Source organism: Astatotilapia calliptera, chromosome 3 (genome assembly GCF_900246225.1).
Source record: "Astatotilapia calliptera chromosome 3, fAstCal1.2, whole genome shotgun sequence".
Taxonomy (NCBI): domain Eukaryota; kingdom Metazoa; phylum Chordata; class Actinopteri; order Cichliformes; family Cichlidae; genus Astatotilapia; species Astatotilapia calliptera.
In genome coordinates this window covers 43,244,701-43,257,828 of record NC_039304.1, presented here as the reverse complement: position 1 = coordinate 43,257,828, position 13,128 = coordinate 43,244,701, and the positions used below count along the sequence as shown (strand labels likewise).

The 13,128-nt window shown below is 41.0% G+C and overlaps 1 protein-coding gene across 1 annotated transcript; it reads right to left on the bottom strand.

Annotated features, from left to right (window-relative positions):
- Positions 1-658: 658 nt before the first annotated feature.
- LOC113010158 (endoplasmic reticulum chaperone BiP-like) lies at positions 659-8,463 on the bottom strand. The gene is made up of 9 exons (XM_026149079.1): positions 8,146-8,463; positions 3,312-3,446; positions 2,986-3,217; positions 2,752-2,889; positions 2,574-2,686; positions 2,082-2,472; positions 1,756-1,993; positions 1,497-1,664; positions 659-1,361 (listed from the first exon to the last, which is right to left on the bottom strand). Exons 2-9 carry the CDS (start codon positions 3,422-3,424, stop codon positions 850-852), a joined length of 1,905 nt encoding a protein of 634 aa, XP_026004864.1. The 5' UTR covers positions 3,425-3,446; positions 8,146-8,463; the 3' UTR covers positions 659-849.
- Between the last annotated feature and the right edge of the window lie 4,665 nt (positions 8,464-13,128).

Sequence of the window (13,128 nt, the reverse complement as noted above, 5' to 3'; positions counted from 1 at the left end):
TTATTATTTTACATTTACAATTTTTTTTCCTGGGGACCCTGTGACACCCCATTGAAGAGCCGTAGGCTGGATCTCTTAAGATCTCACTGCTGGGTTTGTAAGGCCATGTTACTCCTAAATTTCTATCTTGTTCAAAGAGAAGATATAAAACCAAGTTCTAAGCTAATCGACCTTAGTGTTCTCCTTTTTTAAAAAGAATCGATAAAGAATCGAATCGTTAAACAGAATCGAAAATAGAATTGGAATGTTGAAAATCTTATCAATACCCATCCCTACTTGTGGCTCAAGAGTAGGCAGTTTGCCTTTTAATCGGAAGGTTGCCGGTTCAAGCCCCGGCTTGGACAGTCTTGGTCGTTGTGTCCTTGGCCAAGACACTTCACCCGTTGCCTACTAGTGGTGGTCAGAGGGCCTGTTATTTGTATTGGTAAATGGACTGGTTCTTATATAGCGCTTTTCTACTCTATGTGAGCACTCAAAGCGCTTTACACAACTTGTACTTTTACCCAAGCACTTTTTTTTCTAAGCTGTAGCTAAGTTCTTACTATCTAGCATTTACACATAGATGCATCATCACCAATATGGGGTTAGTATCTTGCCCAAGAATATTTGGCATGCAGACTGGAGCAGACTGCGAACCACCAACCTTCTGGTTGGTAGATGAGCTGCTCTACCACCTGAGTACAGCCACACACTGAAACGTATTTTAAAGTCTCTCAGTATGGTCAGCCCATACTCAATTTATTATGGTCAGCCCCTTTGCCACCACTCCTCTCACAATTTGAGTCCCATCAGTCCAATATGTACACCAACATGCCAGAGGGCCAAGGAGTGTTAAGACTTCAAACCTGCCTACAACTCATCCTTCTCGTTTTGCTTACTGCTATCTGCTGGTGGAACACCTGCACTACCACAGATCTTACTGATAATGGACTGAACCACTTCCTCAAGCTCCTTCTTCTTGGTCTGGAAGTCATCCAGGTCAGCATCTTGGTGGGACTCCAACCATTCAATCTTCTCCTCCACTACCTTCTTAATGGATTCAATCTGGTTCTTCAGGGAGTATGCGTAGCCTTCCAGCTCATTGTGAGCATTGATCCTCTCCTTCACCTTCTTGTCTTCTTCAGCAAAGTGCTCGGCATCGTTCACCATGTGTTTGATGTCCTCAGGTGTCAGCCAGTTCTGGTCAGTTATGATCTCGTTCTTGTTGCCTGTGGCCTTGTCCTCAGCAGTGACACGCAGAATGCCACTGAAGTTAATCTCAAAGGTGACTTCAATCTGCGGTACACCACGAGGAGCAGGAGGGATGCCAGTCAGGTCAAAGGTAGCCAGAAGATGGTTGTCTTTGGTCAAAGGACGCTCACCTAAAAAAAAAAAAAAAAAAATGTGACAATTAGACTTGTGGAACATATAATTTAACTGTCACGTGTTTCTTGTCATTGGATTCTTTTTATAAAGCACTATATTGGAACTTGAAAAAACTATATCCAAACTCTTACCTTCATAAACTTTGATGGCGACAATAGGCTGGTTATCAGAGGTTGTAGTAAACATCTGGGCTTCTTTGATGGGCACCACTGTGTTCCTGGGGATCAGCTTGGTCATTACTCCTCCAACAGTCTCAACACCAAGGGTCATGGGGCATACATCCAGAAGAAGCACATTACCTGCAAGTGAAGGAAAAGATTTAGTAAACATTTGATCACATTTGAAAGCTCAAGCCTATTTAATAAAAAATTTGTAAGAGTCATTACTCACCAGTGTCCTCCTCTCCAGAAAGCACACCAGCCTGCACAGCAGTTCCATATGTAACAGCCTCATCAGGGTTAATGCCTCTACATGGCTCTTTGCCATTGAAAAACTCCTTCACCAGCTGCTGGATTTTGGGGATACGAGTGGAGCCTCCAACCAGGACAATCTCATCAATGTCAGACTTCTTCAAGTCAGCATCTTCCAGCACTTTCTGTACAGGCTTCAGGGTGGACCGGAACAGGTCCTGGGTTTTAAAGAACACACAAGTTGTCCTACCGCTTCTTCATTAGGATTTGATATGCAATATTTTCAAAACCAGATTAATATCTTACCATGTTCAGCTCTTCAAACTTGGCACGAGTCAGGGTCTCAGTGAAGTCTTCCCCCTTAAAGAAGGACTCGATCTCAATGTGGGTTTGGTGCCAGACAGATAGCTCCCTCTTGGCCTTCTCGACCTCGCGACGCAGCTTCTGCACAGCACGGTTGTCTTTGCGCACATCTTTGCCAGTCTTCTTCTTGTACAGCTCGATGAAGTGCTCCATGACACGCTGGTCAAAGTCCTCACCTCCCAGATGAGTGTCACCATTGGTGGCCACCACTTCGAATACACCATTGTCAATGGTCAGAATAGAAACATCAAAGCTGCCACCGCCCAGATCGAAGACAAGAATGTTCTTCACTCCATCCTTCTTGTCCAGGCCATAAGCAATACCAGCAGCAGTTCTAAAGAATACAGTGAGAACTTATTGTTAGAAGGGAGGGCAGGGACATTTTTTACAGTTTCAAATAGCAGATGATCAAATTCATTTTGATTGGATGCTTACGCCTCATTGATGATTTGCTTAACATTCAGACCAGCAATGGTACCAGCATCCTTAGTGGCCTGGCGCTGGGCATCATTGAAGTAGGTTGGGACAGTGATCACAGCATGTGTGACCTGAGGAAAAAGGAAAAAGTTAGATTTGACGATACACCATTTAATTAAGATTAGCATTTTTGTACCTTCTTGCCCAGGTAAGCCTCAGCTGTCTCCTTCATCTTAGTCAGCACCATCGCACAAACCTCCTCAGGAGCAAAGGTCTTAACCTGGCCACCACCAATGTCAACCTGGATATGGGGCTTGCTCTTCTTCTCAGTAACCTTCACAGGAATATACATCAATATTAATTTAACAAGAATTTAGCTCAAACATGACCCAAAGAAACAACAAGTTTTACTTTCAGTTTACAAGCTCACCTTGAAGGGCAGGTACTTGATGTCCTGCTGCACAGACCAGTCACCCCATGTCCGACCAATCAGCCTCTTGGCATCAAAAATGGTGTTCTCAGGGTTAGAGGTCAGCTGATTCTTGGCAGCATCACCAATCAGACGCTCACCTTCACTGGTGAAGGCCACGTAGGAGGGGGTGATTCGGTTTCCCTGGTCATTGGGAATAATCTCCACACGCCCATTTTTGAACACTCCAACACTGCAAGGAAACAGTTTGAATTCAGTCTGAATCCCACTTTTTTTTTTCCAACAGTGGCATCGTGTCATTATTTAAAGAGTCTGAAGTGACTTACCATGAGTATGTGGTCCCCAGATCAATCCCAATCACAGTCCCAGTGTTCCTTTCATCATCGGTGGCGCCAAACACTGTGCCGACTAACAGAATCACAACCCACAACAGCTCCATCTTTGTTTGTTTCCTCTCCAATCTACAAGGAGAAATGTAGAAAAGAAATACAACATAAATCAATGTGGCCTTGAGATCAATAAGTGGACTAAGCCTCCCAAGTTCAAAAAGCCAATGGTACAGATGTGATTTGATGAGTCCCAGAACCATGGCAGACTTGAAGTTGGTCTTAGAGAATAAATACTATAAATATTTTATGACTGTGTTATTGTACCTAGAGTAGAATCAGTCCAGTGTTCTTTTAGCAACTTAAAATATATTGACAAAACTGTGCAACGTTTGTTGCACTTTGTAAAAATAAAATGTTTGACTGAGTGAATGACTTTTTTTTTTAACTAATATTTTAATTTTTTTTCACAAATCATGGTCACAATACATAATGAAAACGTTGCCATTATACAAAAAAAAAAAAGAGAACCCCCCCCCTCCCTCCCCACCCGAGGCTCATGTAAACAGAAACAAAACAAAAACAAACAAAAAACGTATGTCACACGTCTGGAAAACATGTTTCTATATAGTCAATAAATGGGTTCCAAGTCGCAGAGAATTTTTGTTGTGATGAGAGAACTCTGTATCTAAGTTTTTCCAGTGGTAAAAAGAAAAGCACCTCCTTTAACCATTGTATGTATGAAGGAGCCTTATCAGACTTCCAGTGGAATAGAATAAGTCTACGGGCAAGCAACGTAGCAAACGCTATGGCATTTTCCTGAGATTTACTAATTTTGTATTGAAATGGCATAACTCCAAAAATGCCAAAGCGGAAATCAAGCACTAAATTCTGTGCACTGATGTGAGATAATACTTTAAATATATTTCCCCATTAATTATCCAGGTTCGGACAAGACCACATCATGTGACCCTCATTTGCTGGATTATATCCACACCTGGGACAGGCAGGATTGGCTTCTGGGAAAAATTTTGAAAGCCTCTCTCTTGTATACTGAAGACGATGAAGAATTTTAAACTGAATTAAACCATGGCGCATGCAAAGGGAGGAAGTATGTATACGATTCAAACAAGATCTCCACTCATCATCAGATCAATCCACCCCAATGTCTTTTTCCCAATTATTTTTAGTTTTTTCCCAAGTAATAGGCCTTAACCTCTGTATCAGTTTGTATATGACGGAGATTCTCCTTTTGCCAAAAGGATCCATTTCCAAAATGGTATCCACTTGATTTTTGGGAGGTAGGTAGGGGAAAGAAGGAAACAATGTTTTTGCAAAACTTCGTATTTGCAGATATCTAAACATATGTGAGGTTGGTATATTGTAATCTCTCAGCAGAGCGTCAAAGGTGTTAAAAGTTTCTCCTGAAAATAAATTGTAAAAAAACTTCAAACCATTATTATGCCAAATTTGGAATGCTTTATCTGAAATGGATGGCAAAAAAAAGGGTTAAAAGCAACAGGAAAAAAATTACCAACCTGTTGCAAATAGAAGTGCCTTCTGAACTGAAGCCATATTTTAATAGATGTTCTTACAACTGGATTTGTTATTTTCTGTTTTTGATTTAGAGCTAGGGATGAGGTTAGGAGGGGAAGTGGATTTGACATCAGTTCCATTTTTACCCAAGCCTCACCCTTGCTGTTCTCATAAACATATTTCCAGTGCAATAATTTGGTGATATAAGCCGCCCAGTAGTAAAAGATAAAATTTGGCAATCCTAGCCCACCAGCCTCTTTTGGTACTTCCAAATATGTTTTTTCTATTCTGGGATTTGAATTTTTCCAAATAAATGTTGCTATTAATCTGTTTAAATCTTTGAAACTTGATTTGGTTATAAAAACAGGAACCATTTGGAAAACATAGAGAAATTTTGGTAAGACCGTCATTTTAACTAGATTTATTCTGCCTGCTAATGAGATCGGAAGTGTTGCCCATTTTTTAAAATCTTGTGATGTTTGTTCAAACAAAGTGTCAAAATTATGAATCCGCAACTCGTTCATTGTACGGGTTATATTTATTCCCAAATATTTAAACGTTTCTTTTTCTAATTTAAAAGGGAAGGCAGAGAAATCTTGCTCTATGTTATTAATAGGGAACAGTAGGCTTTTTGAATAGTTCAATTTGCATCCAGATATGCGTCCGAAGTGGTCTAATACCTTGAGCAGTTTAGGGATTGATCCCGTTGGATTAGATATATACAGCAATAAATCATCTGCACACAATGATACTTTGTGCACTGTCCCGTCCCTAGAGATTCCAGCAACCTGACCGTCCTCCCTAAGAGCGATAGCTAAAGGTTCAATTACTAACTTGAAAAGATAGGGAGATAAACTACAGCCTTGCCTGCAGCCTCTACCAAGCTGAAAAATGTCAGAGGTTACATTATTTGTCCTCACTGCTGCAACTGGAGAGGAATACAGTATTTTAATCCATTTTCGAAACAATGGGCCAAATTCAAATTTATTTAGGACCCCATGAACATATGGCCATTCTATACGGTCGAAGGCCTTTTCTGCATCAAGAGAAATTATTATTTCTGACTTTTCTTTTGGTTCTTATGCATATAAAATATTAAATAGGCGGTGCATATTATAAAATGACTGTCGCCCTGGTATAAAGCCGGTTTGATCAGGATTAATAAGTTTTGGCAGTGTAAGATCGATTCTATTAGCTAAGATTTTTGTGAGAATATTGTAATCACAATTTAAGAGGCTCACCGGTCTGTAGGAGCTGCATTGTGAGGGATCCTTACCCTTTTTGTACAGCACAGAAATTATGGCTTGTTTCATAGTTTCTGGTAATTTCTCTTGAAAGAATATTTCCTGGTATACATCTTTGAGTATTGGTGCTAGTTTGTCTATAAATATTTTATATAGTTCAATAGGGAAACCATCAGGTCCTGGTGCCTTGTTACTTTGCATTGATTTAATTACTTTGACAATTTCACTAATGGTTATCTCTCTATCAATTTCTGTTCTGTCATTTACAGATATTTGTGGAATCGGTAATCTATCAAGCATTTCAGCAATCTTTTTTTCATCAACCGGATCTGAAGTACAAAGACTGGAACAGAAGATTTTAAACTGGTCATTAATGGTTTTCGGATCGGACGTCTTTTCTCCAGAGGTTTTACAGATTTCAGAAATCATGTTAGCTGATATGGATTGCTTAGTTTGATGTGCCAAAAGTTTTCCGGCTCTTTCTCCATGTTCATAGAACTTTTGCCTTGATTTGAAAAATTAACGTTCTGTTTGCTGAATGGACCGAATTTTGTATTCTGAATTTAGTAATAATTTTCTCTTATAGAGGTCTGGTGTTGGATTTTCTGCATATAAGCAGTTTTTAAGCACTCTTTTATACTGTTGGCTAGGTTGTTCATTTGTTGTAAGTATTTCTTTTTTGAAATGATACATATGAAATTATCTGGCCTCTAAGATAGGCCTTTGATGCCTCCCATACAACAGTCATTTTCATCCCTTGGGTTTGATTTGTCTCTGTACTTGCTCAGAGACCATTTTTTTTAAATGAGTCTTTAGTTAGGAGTAAAGGATCAAGCAGGCCAGTTTTTGACTTGAGCGTTCATAAAAATTTACATCTAATTGTACTCGACTATGGTCTGAGATAACAATAGAGTTGTATTGGCAATCTAAAACCTTGGGAAGAATTCTATTATCTAAACTATTATCTTATATTATCTATATTACTATTAAACTATTATCAGCATTGTAGCAATAACTGCCGTAGGTTTCCCGGTGTTTTCAAAGCCCTCCTTCACCCCTACAATGCGTGCATTGCACCGGCGTTGTCGCCCCTCAATGTTGTCCAACTTGCTGGTCAACTTAGCAACGTCCGATTTCAGCTTGCTAACCTCGTTTTCCAACTCCACTGTCCGGTCTGAAGAAGTATTCAAAGCAAACTCAACACTTTCCAAACGGGTCTCTTGCTTCTCCAGATCTTCTTTGATTGTGTCTATTTTATCATTTAAATCTTTCGTGCTTGAATCGATACGGTCCAATATCCTCTTTTCAGAGCTAGCAATAGCTCTCATAATCTCATTCATGTCATGGGGTGGTGCCTCCGGTCTGTCCTCAGCATGGTCCTGTCAGGATCTGACGGCGCCCTGACCGGTCGACCTGCCAGTGTGTGTGTATATCTGTGTGCGTGTGTGTGTGTTCACCCAGAGATTGACGGAGGATTTACGGACACTAAGGAAGCACTTGGAGGAGAGACGGGCACTCACTACCACGCACGGGCTTACACGGAAGGAGGGACGCACTATCACCATTGTTGCACATTTGAACTGTTGTCACCTTGCTGCACTGTAAATAAATGCACTGTCATTATTTCTGAGCTCCGCGCCTGAGTCCACTCTTTAACAACCATGACAGGTCCGAGGCTTTTGCGGCCTGCTCTTTCCCCGATCTAGTTTTGCTCATATTTCGTACACCGTAGCCTTGAAGATGTAAAAAGTGCCTCAGAGCAGCACACGGGCGTGTTATCGTACTGTTGTTAAAAGTTCGTTAGTTTTGGAGCAATGGAATTATGAAAAAAGTTAGTCCATTGAGGAGCCCTGTACAACACGTCTTCACATGGCTACCAGACACGCCCCCCTCCAATCTGAGTGGGTGACTTTTAAGTCACTCAACATTTTTAAATAATAGCCTTTCTTACTTCTTAAACACAGACTACTGTAATTTATGATTTTGCCAGTTTAGCTGACTATGCACCAACCTAGACCCCAATTTAAGACAACCGGCACCAGTTCGAGTCTCACCTGCTTGACTTTGTTGTTGAAGTCTTGAATCCTCTCTTTTAGAAAATAAAATAGTATGAGCAGCGATAACCTTTAGAAGTTTCTCTTTCCCTTCGTGCTCTGTTTGTGGCAGCACTCAGCAGAGAACCAGTGTCAGGTTTCCTAGTAGGCAGTGCAGAGCAAAATGAAACTTCAAATCTCTGTCATCAAAATCACAGCGACTTGTGAGATAACGACTCAAAAATACATCTATATGTGTACAGTCAGTGGGAGACTAATACATTGTTCCTCTCACAGTTTCAGTTTGGTAGAGAAATGTTTCTCTCTGCGTCATTCAGACCCGCCCCATTTTTCAACTCTGCCGTCACCAGGTTCCTCGTTTCACATACTGACGCTATCACAATAATTTTAGTAAAATTCTTTCACTTTCGTTACATAAAAGAAAGAGGAATTTGGTTATCTTGGCCCATGAGAAGTCTAAAACAAATAACATGGATATGGTTAAATCTCAAGTTTTTAGGAAAGTAGGAGACTGTTGTCATGAAGTGGATTGAGGAGAGTGGAGCTATGCACTTGCAAACAGAGTTCAGTTCCTTGCAAAACAAACAAGCTTAAAACAAGACAAAATCTGTTGTTCTGCAAATTAGTTTAAGAATTGAAAAAGACATGGTGATTTTTTTTTAACTACTATACTAATAACCCTTTTTAGTTTTGCAATTATTTGCTATATTGAGAGGATTTATTTTATTTTTACTTTTTTTTGCCCATTAATTTGCAGTAGGCCATTCAAGGATGGATTTGTTGCTGTTGGGTGTAAAGATCTGGAGGGATATTTTTGTTTTATTCTTTCTTTATTTTTTATTCTATTTTTCAGTTTTATTGTTTTAAGACTTGATGAGAGAGTTACTCCATTACACCTTGTGTCACTTAAAAATGTGAATTTGATTGATGGCTTTGATGTTTGACTAACACTTTCTGTTCTATCACATGACCATGATTTTCGCAGTTACAGGAAGTGTGAAGGGACATGTGCAGTGAAGTGTGCCAGGCACGTGACCAGGACATGGCCTCTCCTCTCAGACTGATGAAGTACAATCTCTGTGCATCTTAGCTGTGCATAATAAATGAATGAAAGGCAGGTTTGTGATGATGCCTGAGGTACAAAAGAACAAAAAAAGCTCTAGACCTGGGCTGTTAATTAAGTGAAGCACAACATACAGACACATTTGACTGCTTGCATCACTAAAAAACCCACTGATACAAATGAAAGAGAGCGATAATGACATCAGCTTGTTAAAACTCTGAAGAGGAGATGTTTGCTATGATGCAGGTAAGTCACAACAAGGCATACCTGAGGTGATGTTGCAGGAAGTTCTGGGTAATACAGCAGATCAGTGATGTATCAGAAGCTCCAGTCAAAGCACTTATGGCTGTATATAGACAGATTGATCACTGTAGTTAGTTTACCTGCCTTCTACTTTAATTCTGTGTAATTAAAAACAGATGACAACAAAGTAAAGACAACAATCGCTTTTGCTGAGCTAAAGGAATCAAGTAATCAATCAGTAATTGAAGCTTCTTACTGTGGAGAGTAAAGTGGTATTATGTTTATTATACTATATTGCGACTAACCTTCCCACCTCTCTCTACCTAACTGTATTTACCACAGGGAACAAACCCTCTCATTACCGGGAAGAACCCCAACGTACAGGCAGCAAGCAGAGGGGATATTAGGTATCTATATATATATATATATATATATATATATATATATATATATATATATATAGATATATATATATATATATATATATATATAGATAGATATATTTAGGTCACGAGCAGTTGTCCAAGCATTTCACTACATATCGTACTGTGTATGACTGTGTACGTGACAAATAAAAATTTGAATTTGAATATTAGAAAACCCAACCCAGCCCACCGCCTCTCACCAGGGGCAACTCCAGACTGAGACAGAGTCCAGCCGCTCTCCAGGAGACTGGTTCCAGAGCCCAAGCCATACGTTGAGGTGAGCCCGACTATATCTAGCTGGTACCTCTCAACCTCATGCACTATCTCGGCTCCTTCCCCACCAGAGAGTTGACATTCCATATCCCAATCACCAGTCTTGGTAGCCGGGGTTCAGTCCTCCAGGGCCTTTGCTGCTGCCGCCACTAGGGAAACAATGCACCCGACCCCTACGACACCTCCTGTGGGTGTTGGGCCTGCAGGAGGATGGGCCCATGTCCTCTTTTCGGACTGTGCCCGGCCGGGCCCCATGGACTAAGGTCCGGCCACCCGACGCTCGCCCTGGGGCACCCTACCCCGGGCAGGGTAGACTGTTCCCTCTGTGATATGCCCACAAGGGTCTTCTGACTCGCTCTTTGTCTGGTCCCTCACCCAGGATCAATTTACCATGGGGGTTCACACAAATGCCTCCAGCACGATAAGGTAGCAATTCGCAGAGGGAATAATCTCTCTATGTAAAAGTCTAGAGCCTCTGAGGGTTATCTGAGTACTTCTTACATTACACAAAGTAAAGGTTTCCATCATGGTGTTCATGGAACATCTGCCCACTTGTCTTTTGTCCTCACACAGTTCTCAGGGTATTTTACATCATTTGGCTCTCCAGCTCTCCAACAGGTCTTATTTTCAGTGTATTCCTCCCCCGGCAGAGACCAGTGCCACCTCCTGTTGTCTCTTCCTGGCTCGCTGTACAGTCCAATCCAGGCTTGTGTTTGACTCTGTGCAGAGTCTTGAAGTCTTCTCATGTCTGTCAGGTCAAACACTTTGGCCAGGTCTGTGTAGTTCTCTCTGCAGTATGCCCGTGCTTCATCCCAGCTCATCTCTTCTTTAATAAAGTGGTACTCATACAGCTGACATGTGATGAAGACACACTGACCTGAAACAGAAGAAATACTGTTGAATATCTGCTGATACAAGCAGGAAACTCATGTTCCCATCAAACTGTCCAGTTTACAGGTCAATCCTTGTTTGTCTCAGTAAGAGTTCATTTGTTTAATGAGTCCTGATCAAACTAAAGGATTTCAGGTGGAAACAATCAGGAGCCCTGGTAAAATGATCACTCACCCATCAGAAGAAGCAGAAACAGACTCCACTGCATCGTCGCTCTGTCACATGAAAATGACTTTTCTTTCATTTGGAGGAAACAATGAATCCAGCAGCTCTTCAGTGTTTGATGGACACGCAGCACTTTATATTAAACACAGATATCTAGTTTGTCACACACTGCTGTAAGAAATATATGATTGTTCTTAATAAATGATCATCTGTTTAAAATTGTCCAAGAAGAAAAAAGCAACAGTTCAAATGTGGTCCACACAGCACCTCTGTACACAGACATGAAATGAGCCTGCAGGTTTGAAACTTACATCTGGTTCTTCTCTGGTGTTCATGCAGACAGCTGTGCAGTAAATAACCATCTGTACTAACACATTCTCTCTTTGTACTCAGTATTTCAATATGAACATACAGTTTTTACCCCTGACTCAAAGACACACTGTTAATATGAGTTATATACAGACTCATTTACATATTGCTATGGAAAGAAGAAAGAAGAAACACTGGACTGTCCAACAAGCAGAAAGAGGAAGTGTCTAATATCCAAACGTGACAGCAGAGGTGCACCTGAACAGGTCACCACTCTGTGACAGAAACATGAATATGAGTCTGTTGATTTTTGAAAATATAAACATAACGCTGCCTGTACTGATCAATATTGCTGGATCGCTCTGACGCTGACATGATCTTATAAACCTATCAAAGACTTTTTGCATGTACTGACGCAGCAGTCAATCCTGTTCAAGCTCTCCCTCCAAATTCACCCATCATCAGGTTGTCGTCCATCGTTGAGTTAGTTGAGAACGGTATTGTAGATGTAAAGATGCATCTTAATTGAAGCAAAGGCAAAAATCTGGAATAAATTTGATGTGACTGTTCATATAAAATCCAACAAAGATGTGTGTGTGTGTCTGTGAAGGTTCTCAGTCATCCAGGTCATCGTAGTCAAAGGAGCTTGCAAAGAAAAGCATCTGGACTTCTTTAAGTTACTTGAAGACGTTTCACCTCTCATCCGAGAAGCTCCTTCAGTTCTAAGGTCAAATGGTGGAGAGTCCCAGATATAAATCTAGTGGAAGTAACCCCCCACAGAGGGACAAAAGGACCCCCTGATGATCCTCTAATCACCTGAGCCAAGGTGTGAAACTGGGTGTGGGCCCCAATCAGACAGATTTTCGGGTGGGTTCATTGTGAAACCTGGCCCCACCTTATCATGCGAATTCCTGAGGTCAGATGGCCCAGGATGTGAGTGGGCGTTAAGGCGTCTGGGAAGGGATCTCAAAACTGGATTATAGATGGCAGAGAGTTGGTGTCGTGTGTGTGTGTGTGTGTGTGTGTGTGTGTGTGTGTGTGTGTGTGTGCGTGTGTGTGTGTGTGTGTGCGCGTGTGTGTGTGTGTGTGTGTATAACCCAGTCATAAATTACATATTGTTATATTGGTGCAACCCTATAAATACAGTGTACCCCTTTGGCCTTGCCCCTTTTCTACAATTCCCCTGTGGGAGAGGTTGGTGTCATTTCTTTCCAGACACTGTAAAACACACATATAATGCATATTTAGTCACCCTGATATTTCTGAATGTGTGTCTTTAGTTCAGTTATTGTCATCATTGTGCCAGTTTTTATTAGATGCTATAAATGTGTAGTATGTGTGTGCCACAAATGTGTTTTAGGTGCCATTAATGCTAGCATGAATATATAATTCTGGCTAGCTTGGGAGTTGTGGTGGGTTGAGCTAACCCTCTCCCCCACTGTTTGTGTAGAGCAAGCAAGTTATTTACTTGGATGTCATTCATACTTTTACTTTTACTTTTACTCTTTGTCAGACACAACACAGAAACACACTGGTTACACGTGTGTGTGTGTGTGTGTGTGCGTGCATGCTCGCAGAAGGAATGTCTCGACAGGAGCCTTTTTAACCCTTTAA